Genomic DNA, 18,435 nt, shown 5'->3' with positions numbered 1-18,435 from the left:
TGCCTTCCAAAGGCAAGAGGTAGCATTCACTTTGAACAGTCAGCCCAGGTGCCCCGTGAGCCCACTGCTAGAGAATGGCTTGCATTGCTGCTTTCCTTATTGCACTGGTTTCAAGCGCTGAATTCACCCAAGTGAGGTGGAGATAAAACATGGGAATTGCCAGGCCTTGGTACACCTACAGCAGTATCTGTCTGTGGCACACAGCGGCTCCACGTGTTCCAGAAGAAATTAATACAGCCTGAAGTATAGATATTTTTCTAAATTTTTATTAAGATTAACTATTATAACTCTGGATATCCTTATCTACATAAGCAACAAAATTCTCTTTGAATGTTTTGGCCACAGGGGCAGCCTGCAGCAGTAACTTCAGCAGCTGAAATGGCAAGTGTAGTGAAAAATATTTCCTTTATCTTTAGTTTTGAAATTTTTTTTCTTTTTTTTTTCTCCCCCACCCCCCCATTTTCTTAGGGCAAAAAACATTGTTATCACGTTCTGTGACGGGGAGCACACAAAGCTCCCTGTTCCAATTTTTCAGAATGCATGCTATTTTTGACTCTGATAGTCACCTCTTTTCTAAGATAAAAGATCTCCATTTTTTTAATTGCTCTTCTTATTAAACTTTTCCCAGTCATTCCCACTACCCGCTTCTCAATTCCCTCCAGTCCAGCAGTTACCCTGCTGAAAGCAATGCTGTGGTCTGTCTTCTGGATGAGACAAGCCATGGTTTATAGGTTGTTTCCTATATAGTATTCCATCCTGTTCCTCCGGCATCTCAATATTACATTTTTCTTTGATCACAGCTTCATGTTACATAAGTGTTGGCTAAAGATCCCTAAAAAAATCTGTATCTCTTACCTGAACTGATACAGGGAATTTAAAACTTGCCAAGGTTATGGATGGGTGAGATTATCTCCTTCTCTGCTTTGCTTCACATTCTGACAATATAATATCTCACTTTGCATTTCTCCACTCATATTTTTTTAGTGGGATAGGCCTCTGTATTGTTTTTCATTCAGTCCTGGCCTTGGACTTGATTTACTTGGAAAATACCATGTATAGTAGATTTTGTTACCTCGCTGCTCACCCTCTCTTTCCCTTGTACTTATAAATGCAATAAAGTGGTGCAGATACAGCCCTCTGTTAGCCTGCAGAGATACTGCACATTGACTTTTCATCTTAACCTTTGGCTTCTGTCTCTTAGTCAGTTTTTGATCCAATTCATTTGTTTTTTTTATCACGGTAGAAGCAGGAGTATTTTCTTCTATTTTTCTGGCATCTGTAGTCACAAATGCATTCGACCCTTGTAGCAGCTTTTGATTTTAATTCTTTTGTGTGAAACATACAAAAAAACTCCACAAAACGTAAAACCTCTACAAAACATCCAGAGAGCATACTTCAGCATTTTGCTGCCTATTTATGTGAAGCATATGTCTAAACAAGTGGTACTAAGTATGCTTTTAGTTACGTGTGATACAGCCTACAGCCCTAAGATCGTGGGTCTGCGTGACTGGTCAGACACAGAGACAAAGAAGGAGGTTATCTGAAGATGTTTAAAAGCCAGCATGCGAATTTATTGCTAGTCATTGTCTCCTGTCTCATCTTCCTTGGGATGCTCATGAACTTGGCATGGTCCCCAAGCCAATCTGACAGCCTTGGCAGAGCATCTAAGTTCTCTGCTCCCCTCTTCTCTGCAGCTCCATACACTCCTGATGTGCTTTTCCTTCCCTCGGACTGTGCAGGCAGCACAAACCAGGTACTGTGGATCTTTGAGGCTTTCAGAGCTTCTTCCTAGTGCACGGGAGCCATCTAGCAGAGGGCTTGACTGATATTTTTAGTGGCTTTTTCTCAAAGAGGGAAAAAGCTGTACTACCAAAATTGGACACGTTCTTTTCTGTGCTATGGTGACTGCGAGCCCTGGCTGGAAAATTGCTTCTTTGGCTTGTCTTGAGCATGGGGGGAAGCACTGATAGGACCCTACCATAGACACTTGAGCTTAAGGAGACCACTTTCCTCTCAGCATCTTGTTGTATGGTTTTCTATGACCCCCTCCCAGCCCCTCCATACCTCCTGCAAGATAGCTCATGCCCAGAATTCAGGGCTGTAGTTACCCTAAAGTCATATATTAGCCAATGTTGCATATAAGATCCTCAAAAAAAAAGTTGGCTTCTTGGACTCTGCCCCTCCACCCACCCAACCATCCTCACAATTAACTCCTCCTCTTCCTTTTTTAACTGAAGTTTTGAAAATCTCCTCCCAGACAGTGAAGGGGTAAGGTGGCAGGAGAGAGCTGGGCCAGAAGCGAGTGCCCAGGGGAAGAGGGAGAGAAGGATGATGGGAAGCAAGAAGGGAGAGGAGAGCACCTGAGAGCCTGTGAAACCCAGCAGAAAGGCTGGGAGGAGCAAATGCCAGGGGACAGCAGAGGAGAGCAGATCCCCTGCCGTGGGGTGAGCAACAGGAGAGTAACTGATTATTATAATCATTTGCAACCCCTTTTAGCAGGGAAGAACTAACTGGCAGTGCCATTTATTCCCAAGCATTCTTCCCTAATAATACCCTTAATACATCCTGTTCCATCGCTTTTGTGAGGCATGGTTTTCATCTTCAAACTCAATTTCATTTATTAGAGACTTCACCGCGTGTGACACAGTGTGCGCACAGCAAGTGCAGCAAGGATTCGTTTTAATTATTGTGTATTACCAGGAGGTATAGTGTGTTTGTGCCGGTGGGCGGAAGGGCAAGGAGGAGGTGTTATCTATTTTGTTTGTGTGTCATGTATCGCAACTGTAAGGTGACGGGGCTTTCTGAATTGCATTTTAAATTTGGAATCGGGACGTTTGGTGGCTGTCAGTGCTCTGTGCTGGCCGAAGCACAGGGAGAAAGCCTCCAACCAAAGAGCACCCGTGTGGCTGCAATAAATAGTCTGAGATAACAGACACCTCTCTGAAGTTTTTGTTAGAAAGTCAGCCAGAGGACTCTACTCTGGGCAGTGACTAATGATATTTGAATGCTGCTCTTTATACGAGTGTGATAATATATACGTTTTATTCAAATTGGAATGAATTTGTTGTAAGACGAGTCAAAATATAATTTCAGTTGGGTCTTTGAAGGAGGAACAGAAGTTGGACTCAGAAACCATGTTTTCTAAGCTGACTCTAACCTTTTCCATTTTTCTGAACTGGAAACTTTCCCTTTCCTTTGCATAGAAATGAGGAGGACTTCTCCCCTGCAGCTCTACGTACCCCACTGGCTTTCTGCTCAGTGGTGTGATGTAGGTGTGGAAATTATGCTGGAGCATAACTTTAATTAGAATAAATTATATTTTTTGAGGAAGCTTGCCTTTTTTTTTCCCCTTAACTTGACAGGTGGAGCCATCGTGAATGTTTGCGCTGTTAGAATTGCCTGGTGTGGAAGGGAGCAATGCAGAAACCTGAAAGACTGATAAATTGGAAAAAGTGTAGAATGAAATAGCAGAAATTATGAGAAGCTTGAGGAATTTACTTTGGAAGGAAGACATTGCAAGAATAGTCTAGAGGAATTTGTGTATTTCCTCACTACTTGCATACAGCAACTTTAAAACTAGGGTTAATCCTGTGTGCTTTGAGCAGTGTAGGAGGCAGAGCATTGAGACACAGCAACTCGTGGTGTATAGGAGGAAAAAATGGGGTGATATATTTTCATCTTCCTAATGCTGTTGCAAACTTAAGCTTTAAGGGATCGCTGATCCTTAGGGCTACCAAGCTTCTTGGTGTCCCTGGAAAGTCAGGAGCTCTGAGGATGCTGGAGAGATTGAATTACTCTGTGTTGATGTAATTGTAACTGAGAGCTGGATTAGTAAATATTATTTTCTGGACTGTGTTTAGTATAAGGTCCATTTGCTGGTGATGGGGAAGAGCAGACATTACTCCACTCCACAGTCACGGTGTTTTGCTGTCCAGGCTCCATGTCCCATCTGTAGTCCCTACCAAATAATAATGTAATGTATAACAACTGAGCTGAGTAATGTTTGCTATTAACCCTTTCCTCAAAACAACTCAGGGAATTCATTAGAGGAGTGTTTGCTCTTTGATGCTACAGGTGTGTTAATGTCAGTGCCAAGGAAGATGTGATTCACAGTAGCTGGAGGTAAACCTCTACTATTTTCCATGTAACTGGCACAAGTACTAGTTGAAGTGAGGTTATGGTAGTGTGAGCTTCGTCATACCCTGCACACAGCAAGGGGTGTGGGTTTGGGCCAAATCTTTACTGTTACTGGTGCTTGAGCCACTTTGGCGGAAGGAGTTGCCATCATCTCACTGTCCTTTGCAGGTAGACAAAACTCTGTAAGAAGGTAATAAGCTGCTTGTGAGCACTCACTTTACAGGATTATTCTACTGAATTCGGCACCTCTAAAACACAAGCCCTAGGAAGACAACACCAACATATGGATTCATCATACACATATTTAATCGCAACAGAATCAACCTAATACAAGTAATACTATGTCAGGAGCATTGGAGATAGAGAGTCTTAGTATGGATTTACAAGGCTCAGGCACAAATATGCATATGTTTTAGAGAAGATAACATCTGGTTATTAAGAAAAGTTTCTGTTGAATTTTTGACTGTTGAGTACTGACAGAAAAAGTTTTGTATTATTGAAAAATAGATGAGTTTATTTCGCAACAATGGAGTAAATAATGTGTGACCGACCAGAAACTGATATGAAGCCAGTGTTATTCTGACCCTTTTTTTTTAATTCTTTTAATATGATCAAGTAGTAATCTTACTCTGGAAATTCCTGTAGAAAAGTTCCTAAAAGGCGTTGTATACACCATAATGGTGACATCAACATTTTAGTAAAGATGGTAGAAAAAAAGAAGACAATTACCTTTGGAAAGATGTTGCATAAAGATTATGTACAGACATGCACATGTACCAATGTCATTGTTTGGCTTGATTTTATTTTAAAAATTAAAAAAAATATATAATATGGAGGTTTTCAGTTTTGTTTTCCACTTTCATTTTCCTATTTTGTTTCCCATTGACATGAGGAAATTTTTCAGTGAAAAAACTGACAAAAGAAAACAAAACCTAATTGGAATCTGCCAAGACAATGAAAAAGTCATTGTGTTTTCAGGTGATGGTGACCACTTTGAGCAGTCTATGTTTCAGAGAGAAAATCCTACTGTAAATGAAAAAGGAGTTTTATGTTCTTTGTCCATGTTAGAGTTAACTGATGGAAAGCTGAGGCCATGGGTTAATATGATACCAAAGTGGTTTGTTCTTGAATGCAAGAGTGATGACTGCTTGCTTCTTAAAGACCTCTGATTGCCCGGCATGCTTGATCAAAATCCAAACCAACTTGCTTTGAGTGACAAATTGATTGTTGTACGCGTTTTTCATAATACAGTGATTTGTCTCCTTGAGTATAATATTCTAATCCCCCCTTCATTTATCAGTAGGCAATCAGCAATTCAGCTCTTCCTCAGGCTGAAGTTTGGCACGGTAGCTGTGACACTCTGCTGTGCAGTTGCAGGCTCCGTGGTGAAGATACCCCCTCCCAGCAGCATCTATGCACGGGTTCCTCAGCATGCATTTCATAGCACTCTTTGGCACCTACCATATTGCTTCTTTTATAAATGTAGATGTTTAAGTCAACAGCAGGCCACAGAATTTTGTCTGTTCTTGAGATTTTAAATTTCCTGTTTTCACACAGAGCCTCCTTTTCCTCCTTATTTCTGTGCTCTGACTCTGTTCTCATCTTCTGATTTGGCTGACCAGGAGGTGTTGGTTCAGTCTTGAGCCAACACTGTGCTCCAGAGCTTCAGTCATCCTTTGAAGAAAGTGATCAACACACAGTGACAGACCTGTGGTCCTCCTGGTCTTAGTATTTGCAGTATGAAAAGTTGCAATTCCCAGGGAGCAGTGCATGTTTGTGAAGTTCAGGGTACCCCATGTGGTGACCATTTCAAAATAAGGTGCAGAATCTCTGAAGTTGTTTGTCTATCTCTTATGTCATGGTTGTGCCGTATTTCCTCCGTACCCCAGAGTCTGATGGGTTTGTGTCACTACATATCCTAAATAAGATACCATCTGTCCTTAGAAAAGCAGAAGCCTTTCACCAGCAGAAGTGGAGGGTGAAAGGAGATGGAAGACATGCCGTCCTTCCCCCAGTTGTGGTGATTGGTCACAGATCATTAACCATATTGAATACCTGAGTGTTGCTGTCAGTCAAGGTGCTTCCGTAGAAAGCCCACATGTAAGACAAAGTGGAAAAGCATACACTCTGAGCAGGATATATGCTCTGATAACTTGTGAACACCATCACGTGCCCTCGTAACCACCAGCTCATGGACAGTAATTCCCTCTTGGCATGCAGCAGGGCAGGGCTTTTCCACTGCTCACAGCTTACTGAGAAAGCCACAGCACATCTGTTCAGTGGCTTGTGCCATTGAGCATTCTTTGCATAGCCTGCCTGGATAAGCTGTCACTCTTGATTTTTAAAACATTTCACAACCGAGGGTTAGCCTAGAATGGAGAACCTCTTCTGAGCATCATCTACAGAGGCCCCTCTGCTCACAAACACATGCTGTGCAAGGCTGCCACCATCATGTCTTATGTCAACAGCAGATCCCATCCTCTCTGCTGCAGCAAAGCACACTGGTGTATCTACCCTCCATCAGTCAGCTGCTGGCCTCTGCTTTGCATGTATTATATTTCTAGATCAATGCTTTTATCTGTTCTTCCATGCCAACATTCAGGTTTTAGAGATCCTCCTTAGAACATCTCTTTTCTTCAGGGTCTCTCTGGAAAACTGAGAGAGTTTTTTGCTTATCCTTTTGAGAAGCTGGCCTCCTGTTCTGTTTCTCTGAATTCAACGTTCCCAGACGTTGTTGGCTGGGGATAGAAGAGCGAGTGTGTACACAAAGGCTCTCATTAGCTAATGTCCTTAAGCCTCATTGATAGTCAACCAGGGAATGATCCAGAGCACTTAAATTTAGCTTGCTCCTCTGAGTCTCCCTCAAGAAGTGTCTGTCTCTCTCTATTGCCATTACAGATGACTGCGTTGATAAATATTTGTCTTTATGAATACTTCCTTGTTTGCTTGATCTTTAGCAGGGTGCATTTTTCTGTTTCTTTTGCTTTGTACTGTATGTTTTCTATGCTGGGCAGAATCCACCAGATTGGGGGAGTGGGCTGCTTTGTTAGTATTATTACATTTTGACTTATAGCTGGTTTTATTTTTAACCTCCAAGTCAGGAATTTCTATCACAAACTTCAATTAATATGTATCTCATCAGTGTAAAGTCTAAAAGTTATGGGCAAGCTTATGGTTTGGTTTCACTACGTAGTGCTACACCGAATTCAGTAATAATGTTCTCAGAACAGCCAGGGACATGGCTAGATGATGTTTCCTACATACATTGCCCACGGCCCTGCTGCCACCTTATTAAACTGGTCAGATTTGGAATACAAACAGCAAGTGCTTAAAGAGCTTTGAAAAAATATATTTGTTTTTACAATTTATAAAAGTTAAAATTAGCAAAACAAAGCAAAAGCGTGCCATTCATCTCTCAATTACTGTCCCAATTGAATATGCTGGTTGGTGGATGATATTTTTGAATGTTATCATTCCCAGAATGTACTTGTTAAAAAGCCATTCCTCTATTTCTGTTGCAGTGAACTATTTCATAAAGAATGGTACAGAAGATGTATTACTGTGCGGCAATAGCACTGATGCTGGGTAAGTGCTTTAAAAATATCTCCACTTCTGGTTTGTTTTGTTGCATTTTTTTTGTTTGTTTGTTTGATTTTTTTTCCTATGTTTTCCTTCAGTTCTGTCCACTTCTCAGCAGCATGAAGTAGATATTTTAATTTCCTTGTGTCAGTCGTAATAGGAGAGAGGATAATGACAATATTGTGCATAGTAATACAGTTTTCTGAACTGCAGGGAAGAGAAGTTTGTGTGTGTTGCTTATTCAGGTCTAAAATCTTTTGGGGCCTTATTACAGTTCTTTTTCAATACGTTTAAATTTCTCAGTTAAAAAAATAGTGAAAACTAAGTAACACCTTGGCTGAATGGAGAGTATTTTAAAGGAAATGAAAGAGGAATGGAAACAGAAAAGCTGGAGGGATTTAGACAGATGATGAATTCTCGGCTTTTGACAAAGGAAGATAAACAAATCAACAAATGCTAGTCCCAAAAATAACATGCTTTGGAGGTGGGAAGGTACTTAGTTTTGAGTTGTGATCTACATTTGTACATGATATGTTTATAGACTACACGTGTTTCATTTTCTTATAGTATAGACAGTGAAGGGATCCAGAATAATTCCTGTGGTATACTAACTTACTCTGCATAAAGGACTTTATTCATATCCCTGCCATCTGTAGATGCTAACGGTTCCTCCTGCATCCAGTCCTCAGGGTCTAAGTGCATTGTCTGAGGGTGTGATTTTGTTTGACAGGTTCTCATGATCTTGATGGAAATGGAAGAGTTCAGATGGGATGGAGAGAGATGGGATCTTGTGTGGGCAGAGGAGATTATAAACTGTGCAAAGATTGTAGGCTGTTAGGAGTTGTAGGAAAAGGAAGAAAAGACCTTAGAGTGGTGGAATGGATGAGCTTTTGATCTAAATATGTGCGAGTATTTGAACCAGGGAGGTGGGTGACCTAGGTCAAGTGAGGGGAGGAGGCGAGATGATCTGCTTTTGGAGGGACATGTTTTGAGTTGGTAGGATTAAATGTGGAAGACTGAAAAAAATTAGGGTTTAAATTAGGAAGAACTTAATGTGAAAAGAGGCATGTGTGCACAGGGAGACAGCAGGAAGGCGAAGGAAAGATAAAATCTAAACTTGCTTATGGACAGGAGGATGAGAAAAACCATGGGGTCCTGGAGAGAGAGATGCTTTACTTTCTGCTGCCACTGTCTATATTTGTATTTACATAAAACAAAGGGAAAGCTGAAGTGTCAGACTTCCCTCTGCATGTCTTGTGTGTCTGATCTGTATTGCCAGTCTCGTTTAGACTGGAGGCTCTTTGGGCAGAGGGCCATGCTTTCCTCTTTGTTTGTTCCACAGAAGGTACAATGTCAGCATTCATTAATTAAGTGCTTTTTTTATTGTAATACATTGCATTTATCCAGGCTCAGGCTAGACTCCAAGACTACTGGGATGTTTCCCGGGGATCCCAGGATTTGGCAATCTACCTATGCTGGTGGACTTCTGCCTTTGCTAGCCAATAGACAACAATATTGAACAAAAAATGTTCAACACAGCAACAATATTTTGCACATTGTGAAATATTATTCGTTGTTCTCCCTGATGACCTGAACCGTGGTGGTGGCAGGCTGCTAAGGTCATGAGCAATGTCAAAAGGGCTGATTAGATTATAGGTAGTTTGTGAGGCATAGTTTAGGGACTACTGCTTTGGAATTGTCCAAAAGGTGGGAAGTTAAATACCAATCCAATATCTATGGAATATCTATATATTAGTGGCTTGTATGGATTTAAGGGTTGAGTTCTAGCAAGGTATTGGCAAAACCACCCTTATTTCCTTTCCTAGAAAGTCAGTAAGTTGCAATGTGTCAGCAAAAAGCCATGACTGGAGAAAGCCTCCAATGGAGGCACTATGCCCATGAGAGTCGCAGCCTGAAACAGCCAGGGGAGAACTTCCAGCTCTCATGCACAAGGGGAAAATGCCACCTCCACACCTAGAGTCCTTGTGATTGTTTTGATAAATACATCAAAACTATTAATGTTTGTGCCATTAAGGGAAACCCACTTTCCCTTTGTGCATCAGTTCTGTCTTCTTCAGCCTCTTCCTGGTGTAGTTAACTATTTAATACCACTGGGTAAGGTTTGGTTTTAAATGCCTAAAAATGGGGTATAAATATTCCTACTTACACTGTTTTTTAGCTCAGGACTAGCATTGTCTCATCTGCTATACTTTGCATAGAGTTCCTGCCAGTCATCCCATTGTTTAAAGAAAGACGTGAGTATAATTAGGAAGATGACCTTAAGGCCTCACGGGACTTGCAAAGTTATGTATTCCCACCTGTTAGGACAGACAAACCATCATTTACGGCTGACATATCTAACAGAGTGGGATTTGTTTTCTCTTATCCTTCAATGGTCAAAGCCAAGAGCAAGTATGTCCAATAGTAAAACAGAAAATCTGAATGCATGGGACCTTTTGGGATGGGTTGCGCCACAGCGTCAGGGTATGTGAGTTAAGAGTGAGTGGATGCATCAGATTGTGGTTCCTCCACCTATTAGTAATAAAATTAATGACAAGTGAGGATGTTTAAGTTGGGAACCCATCAAGGCATCAGGAAAGGGGGTAGAGAAAGACATTTGGCAAGGCTGTGTCTGAATGTTCACAGCATTTTTGGAGGGTGTTTCTGCTCCTGCTCCCAATTTGGAGCTTGAATTTATTAGCCTCTGGGGTACACAGAGAACCCAAAGGAAATGTGGGGAATGGTGGTGTCATGTGTGCACTCCTGGAGGGATTTGTTGTTAGAGTGAGGGATAGCTGTGTTGTGGCCAGGATATTAAATCTCGAGGTAATTGACAGAGCCATTTTAGAGCATTTTTAAAAGCATGTTAATGACACTCTGAGGTTTGACTGGTTGCTGTTATTATAGAAGAGTAAAAAAAAAAATTAAATAAATCTACTATGGCAATTATTAGGTGATGAGACTCAGATGGTCTGATGTAAGTGTGTGTAGTGATGGAGACTGCAACCTGAGCTGGAGCAGCAGGCCAAAATCAGCAGGGAATGATCATCAGTGGATGTTATATCTCAGACAACCTAATTATCTCCAAGGTGGGGGCTTTATTACATTACTAGGAGGGACTGTTTTCTGAACAAGCACCCAAACTGCCAATAAAGCAGGAGGTAATGAATCTAGCTAATATTGATTCTAGTTCAGAAGGGATTTGAATAGATGTATGTCACTCAGCAGCAGCAAACATGTCTCCAGTACTTTAACTGGCAGCTGGAAGAAAAAACCATTTATTTATGTTTTTAGGTATGCTCAAGCAACCTCAAGGAGCCACTTTAAAAATCATATTGCAGAGACATAGGAATACTGGGGAGATGGCATTTTTCTTGGTTGCACAAGGACTAATCTGTCTGTGGGGTTTCTCATGTGATGCGTCAGAAAATTTCTTCACGATGCCTGAAATTTGATTTTTCTTCATTTATTCAAATAGCACTTTTGTGTTGGTTTTCGTTTTGTTTACCCGACTGCATTTTTGCCCTTGATGTACTGCAAGAATTTGCTTTGTATTTACAAGGAATGAAGAGTCCAATGGAAACAAGAAGTAATATTTGGAGTAGAGAGAAAAAATCAAATGATTGTGATCAAAGATGTTCTTTGGCTCAAAGTTAACACAGCGATGTGTGCTCAGTGTTTCACAACAGGCACATTCAGAGCACTACATTAATGGAAAAATCCTCTGCTCTGAGATGTGTGTCACAGATTGGTCAGACACTGGAAGCAGTGCTAAGAGCAAGGCTCTTTTAACAAAAAAAAATGTAGTGTATTTGCAGAATTATTCATGTTTCTAGATGTGTTTCAGGGTTAGAGTTGGTTGTTCTTTTGGATGTGGCTGCACTGGGATTTATCCAAGTTGGTTCTCTTTGCAATTTCAATTTCTTTTATTTGATTTGGTTAAAATAAATGGAGAAAGATCAAATAGTCTGATTTTCAAAGGGGTTACAAATTCCATAAATTTGCTTTTCAATTTAATTCCCAGTGTAGTAGCTTATCCAATTTTGAACACCTTGTTTTAGCCCTGAGGAAGCTCCAGTAAAGATCCGGTACAATGGTCAAATTGTACCAGATCTTAGCTAGGAGCAGAAGCTGAAAGCTGCTCTGGCCTTTGTGAAATCCAAAAGTCTTAGCACCAAGTGGACTATGCTTTGCAAGGGCTCTAGAAGAGCAGGTGATAACAAGTAGCACCATACACTGCCTATAATCAGGCATCTTTGAAGGCACCTACTCTACGGTGTGAAAGCGGCCCTTGAGGGCAAAATTACCACATATCCACAGATGACTGTTTATGGTGATAGCGCCAAAGGGAAGGCCTGTGGTTGGACACAATGCTTTAGGGTGTGCTCAGGGACCTACAGCAAGGACAAACCCAGGACCTCTGTGCCTGGCCCCAGGCAATGGCACATGGCCAACACCAGGCAAGAAGCAAGGGAGCCTCCAAGGACACTGCTGTCAGGAGATGCAGTCCTGATCCCACCTTCAGATCCAACGAAGCATCCTCCTAGAGCGCATCAGCAGTGCCTCTACCAGGCATTGCCCTGCTGCGATCACCAGACCAAATCTCCCAGCAAGTGGGTTGTGGGAACCGTTTCATGTCAGGCCACACCAACCTGCTTCATGCTGCCCATGCAATTACGGCTTGCTCCTTCTCCATGACCATTAACCGTTCATTTTGATGAAATGACCAATACGACAGAGTCCCAAGCTTCCCCACAGAGTAAAGACTTACAGGGGCGGCAGCAGCTTGGAATTATCTGTCCATGAAAAAGGAAAATAGATTTCAGCTCTAAAGCATTTCCACTTTTATCCTGTTGTAATTTCACGGGGACATTTTTCTGCTGTGCATAGACTGCTGTTTTTTCTTCCTCTTCTGCCTGAAGGTTTGGAAGAGCAATAGAAACAGCAAGGAAATTTGTTTGTTAGGAGAAAGAGAGACAAGATGCTATCGATGTACAAAGTAAACAAGCAGAAAAAAAGAGCAACTTATCTTTGTTCTTTTCACTTTTTCACTTGCAACTACAACAGGGAGCTGGCTTTTCAGAAAAGTCTGCTTGTTTTAAGTCAATTGTGTCCCCTTCAGATCTCAAGGTCAGACTGCTTAATTTTTTTTTTCCCTTTCACATGATATGTCCTGTATATTTAGTTCGTGGGCAGGAATAGTCTACGAGATCATACTGACAATGAAAGCACATTTGCATTGTGTCTGTACCGATATTACCAAAAAAGACTAGTGAACAGGAAGGAAAAGCAGCCAGTAAAGCTACTTGAAGATGCAACAAGAAAGCACCTTTGGCAACTGCATCCTAGTAACTGTTGCTATAGAAACTTTAGCTACCTTTATCCTCACTATGACCTTGATTTTTCTTAACAGGGTACATTAAAATAATGTATAGCGTGGGGCAAGATTCTGTATGGTTTGGTAAATTCTGCTGTCACTGAGCTTATTGCATATAAGGGATGAAGGAAGGACCATGTGGTGTAGTGCTCCTCAAAGTTTTTGAGTGAGTCCTAACTAAAATATCACCAGAAAAAAACTTTGTTTCCTCTTGTGTTGTGGCATTTTACTAAGGTAATTAATACCAACACATAAAATTGCATCAGATGCCTGTTTTCATAGTCACCATGAATACTGAAAGCAACACTTATGGTAGGTTCTCCACACTGCCATACTGTCGGTATACTCATTACGGCATGTACAGCAATGCAGCACTTTTTGATCTCTCTGAGCTATAGTAACATTCCTTTGCCTTTATGCATCCTCCACATGGTGACTTAAAGTCCCTTGCAAAGGCTTATCACACCCCTTGAGAGCAGAGAAGAAACATCCACTGTCCTGAGGAGCAGCGCTGCTATCAGATGCTTCCACCAACATTACTTTGCCTTGCACAGCCCAGCACTGCAGCTTTTGCCCAGCCCTGGGCAGGCAGAGAGCCTGGAACGATGTGTATGTCTGCCAGAAGAACATGGCAAACAGCATGCTCTCCCGCAGCTCTTAATCCCCTGACTACAAGCAAACGTGCCCAGTAACACAACCCCGGCTGTGCTGGGAATTGGGGAACTGCACCAAAGAATAATGCACGCGGTTGGTTCTTTTATTTTGCTGCCGGCAATTAGGACCGCTGCAGCTCTGAGTTGCCTGAACTTAAATCTGTATTATTATTATTATTATTACTTGTTTTCTTAATATAAGAAGGCCCCAGATTCAGGTGATGTTGTGTTGGATGCTGGACAAGTAGGGTGAGAAGAGCCCCCTTGGCTTGGACAATTTGCATTTCAGAGATGCAGTCCATGGATGGGTTGGGGTGAAGATGGTGCTCAGGTGTTGCATATATATATACTCCTGGGGAGCGACAGGGATGGGTAAGATCAGGAGAAACAACCAGTTGCAGGTGATCTCTTGACTAGCCAACTTTAGCAGGCAGGTCGTGGTCTGGCAGTGTGTGTTTAACTTGCTGCATGAATGGGTCCATCACAGGGGAGGGGCTCCTGGGGAGCTTTGGCATGTGCCTAGTGGGACTGGTGTGTTTGTAACACTCGCCAAATTCAGTCTGATGGGGTACAGCTGGCTGATGGGTGGGAAAGTCTGGAAAGGCTGGTGGAGTGAGGAAGGGGATACAGTTCCCAAATGTGACTTCTTCAAATGTCACCAAAGCGAGGGTGTTTTGGAAAGAATTAAGTGTATTATTTAAACTACCACAGCTAATGATGTAATTACACCTCCAATTAGTAAGCAATATTAATGAATTATTATGATTTATTATTATGAATTGTAATGATTAATGAAATATTACAAACCTTCAGGCTGTACAGCATAGCTTAAATGAATTTAACTAGTTTCTGATGTAAATCGTATAACCTTTTCCATCTACTCTGTTGGTTACAGAGACACATGAATGAGGATGGTCATTGTGAGAAAGCCTCTCACTTGAGTATGAGAAAAAACAGAAAGCAAGTATATCACCTGAAAGATGCTGCAGGGGCCATGGGCATAACTTTATGTATTATAGAGGGTTAGGGGCAACAATAACAGTCCCCACTGCTAGGGATCACTTGTGTATTTGGAAGATCATGTCTCTGGTTAAACAGCAGCAGTAGGGATTAAATCCAAATCCACTCAGTTCTTAAGAATGGGTAATATTACCTCTTAGTCAAAACTGCAATAACCTCATCAGCCACATGAGAAAAGCAGACTGACTGTGGGCTACAGTCTTCATTAAGCAGTAATCTATCATTATATTTATGATGACAAATTATTGCCCTACATTTTGTTTCATGGGTTAAGCAGAAGATCTGGTGTCTGGCCACTGGATTGAGTGAGAAGAAATGAGAGTTTGCTTGCCTTGCTGCAGCATGAAGTCTAAAAAAGCCACATTGCAGCAGAGGGACTTCCTCTCACTGCTTGCGTGTGTGCATAGAGGGGTCTGATGTCTCAGGCTGAAAACAGTGGGTTTCCATCTGCCTGAACAAGTAGTGGGTGGGGGAGTCTGAAACTTTTTTTGTGGATGCCCCTTGCTTTAAAAAATGCCCTTCAAATTCTCTCTGACCCCTTAGAGTGAAAGCTGCTGGGGGCTCCTAGTCAGACCTATCCAATGTGAAGCATGCCTCTGTGAGTCAGGTGTTGGCTCTTAGATTGTAATTAATGAGGAAATGTAAGTCACCCTCTAACCATGATTAGTCTTTAATATAACAAAGCAAGAAAGAGCAGGGGAAGGAGAGTGATCTGGGACTTTCAGGCAGACCATGCACCCGCTGACAGCAATGCCTGGCTTTGGCTGGGGTGCTGCTGCCTTTCAACACCTTTCTCGCACATGCCTGGCTGCCGTTACAACACCCCTTTAAAAAAAAAAAAATTATCCTATTTCGGAATGGGTAGTTTCATCTTGTCAGGTAGGAGCAAATGTTAGTCTAAGGATATTTATGTGTCCCCCCCCAGCCACTGCACAGTATGCACTCCTTGTTTGGCTGCTGGTCTTCTCCCTCAAAGCTAAGGGAAGGGAGAAAAGATGGAAAGTGCAGAGAAAAGCACTCAGGCCTGTGACCTAAAGGAGATCTACGCCTCTCCTTTGTGGTCTGAGGACTTTAGCACAAAGAGGCAGGTCAAGGAAGACTCTTCCGTGCACATAAACAAGCCTTGGAGGCCATGGGCACCATCTGTCCTTCCAGCTCTTACTGCCAGGCTTTGAAACCCTACCGTGCTCACCAGGGTGGTTTCCATTCCTCTGGAATTAGCCACATGTCAAAGACATCACCTATAAACATTTCAGTTTGAATTCTGCGTTCTTGGGCTTAAGCTGTGACCTAAGCAGAAACACTAAGGGGCCCTTACCGCAGTATGTTTTTGGGTTTTTAATTTTTGGTGTGTCTGTGGCATGCACTTTATCTCCCATTATTGCTTCTTTCATAAGCAATTTGGTGTAGCAAGCCCTAGTGTGCCTTTGCAACCTAAACCAAATGAAAGTGCAGCCTTTACCTTACAGATGTTGTAGCTAACATTAGCAGCTGTTTGATGCTAACTCCTGGTAACACATGGACAACCCTCCCTGTGTTTTCAGGGTCTGAATGTTACAATTCAGCACATGGTTGTTTTACAAATCTTCTTCTATTGCACAACCCTATTGGCCACTACGGCCTGGATCAGCAGGTTACTTGGCTTGCCTAGATTAAACTCTTGAGCCAGAGCACTTTGTAATTATGCCCCTCAGCTACAACTCTCTGGCATTCCCAATCTGTGTTATTTAAAACAAAGCTGTTTCTTATGTTCTTTAATTTTCTGTACCAATGCCAGCTTACAATGGTGATTACAACCTGATGGATAGGTAGGTAGACTGATGCTTTTAACTTTTCTGAATCGATGACACTAATTTTATTGTGATCAATTGAACAGCATCCTGTGAGACTCCTGTGGAGGATGTTATATTTATGTAGCTTGTTGTTGTTGCCCACCCCTGTGCATCAGAGGAGAGTGCAATCCTGTGAAATGCTTCCCCGAGGTAAAAGAAGCTAAAGAGTTTGCTAAAAAATCCGAAGGGGAAGGCTTAATATTATACATCGAAGACACTTCAGCAAAATCTTGAGACTCCTTAAAAAAATCCTCAGAAGAAATGGTGTCAGTTGCAGAATAATATTCTCATGTGAGAGTCTTACACCTAAATTTCTGTAGAGTGTTTTTCTGGAAAGCAGCATTTTGTTTTCCTCTCGGTGTTTTTAACGCTTTCCCGTATGCCATGGGTTATCGCTTCTGTCGGCTACAAAAGAGGGTGAGCAAGAATAAGGAGTTGAAAAGTAGGATATTTTGTCTCAAGTGTCTAGTCTCCATAAGAAGGATGTGAGCTCACACTAATAGCATTTTTGAGCTGGAGTTCATGCTTTTTGTGCTGAAGACACCTCGTTTGAATACTCTTACACCTGAACTTAATATTAGAGAACCGTGTACACTCACTGCAGAGTCAGACAGATCTTTTCACACCAGCAATCTACTGCTGAGTGGAAAAGGTTTTACAGACACGTAAAGACAGAATGAAACATGAAAAAATACTAACTGTATTATAAACAGAATATATTCATCTGAGGTACCATTGCTCATTTTCACAGTCAGAAGAGTTGCATCTCCATGTCCTAGGGCTTTCCAAACAGTTGTGGTCAAGTGCTTTGAGCAGTTGCTCCAATGTTCTTCTGCATCAAAACAGTTTCCCAGGAAGCAACGTTGGCAGCGAACCTAAGAGTGACTTTGTAGCCTCTATTCTCGTGGTGCCGAGAGTTTCCTATGAACATACATCGAAGTGCTCCTAGTATCTCCTTTCTTTCAAACTTTTGTGTCCAAAATGGTGAGGAGATTAAGAGGAAAGTCTCTCTCTCTCAAGTTGCAATTAATGGCAAAATTTCCATTTTGCCTAAGATTTTAGGCACCTTATTCTAGATGAAACTTAATTTCCAACCGACTGCCCTGCCTAGGCTTAAGTTCACCATTAAAGTAATCACCATCAAGTTTCTCACAACTGTATTCAGACATTTTAGCCATTAGTAATAACGTTAAAACATAAGCAATGAGACCAGCTCAATGGGGCCACTTGGGACTGGTCTTTCATGGAAGACTAAGGAAAGTCTGTCCACCTCTGGACATGGTCACTCAGTTTTCAGCCAAGCACAGTGTGAGAGTGCAGTCATTTTCTCATGGCAAAAGGAATGAGCCTTACAAAAATTTTAATGTCCTTTCTGGACACGATGTCTTAGAGCAAGTGAGCGGAAAGGATTTCCTTCTCAGAAACCAAGAGGATCCATTTCTCAGAGCTCTCGAACAGTGACAGCAATACATCACGGGCACTGAACGCTGTCTGCAGCAGCAGATCATAGGCAGAAATCTCATGTCCCTATGGCGGAAAGTGACAGCAGATGCTGCCTTTGGGAGAGAGGAGATTTAGTGAAAAGGCTACCTCAAAAAAGGACATGGATATACAGGAGAGATTCAGTGTGCATCTGCATATATATATTTTAGGGGAAAAGAGCTGAGATTTCTGCATTTTATTCTCTTCTGACTTAGTAATGTTACTGTAATTTTTATTCAAATGTGGCTCTTACCAAGAAACAATAGGTATTCAAAGTAGGAAAGATCTAGAAGGAGGCATTTCTAGGCTGGCAGGGAAAAAAATTAGAAGTGTCTCTTTCTTTCTTTGTGAGATA

At 41.7% G+C, this 18,435-nt stretch overlaps 1 protein-coding gene across 1 annotated transcript in view; it reads left to right on the top strand.

Moving 5' to 3' along the window:
* SCN5A (sodium voltage-gated channel alpha subunit 5) overlaps positions 1-18,435 on the top strand; it is a gene marked incomplete at both ends in the record, with an annotated part of 173,222 nt that overhangs the window by 31,840 nt on the left and 122,947 nt on the right. The window contains 1 exon segment of the mRNA XM_082325486.1: positions 7,659-7,722. Within this exon segment, the coding sequence (XP_082181612.1) occupies positions 7,659-7,722 (64 nt within the window).

Source organism: Platalea leucorodia (assembly GCF_965183815.1).
Source record: "Platalea leucorodia genome assembly, chromosome: 1".
In the NCBI taxonomy this organism is placed as follows: Eukaryota; Metazoa; Chordata; class Aves; order Pelecaniformes; family Threskiornithidae; genus Platalea; species Platalea leucorodia.
Note: the sequence above shows the minus strand (reverse complement) of the source record. Positions and strands in the feature narration are given on the sequence as shown.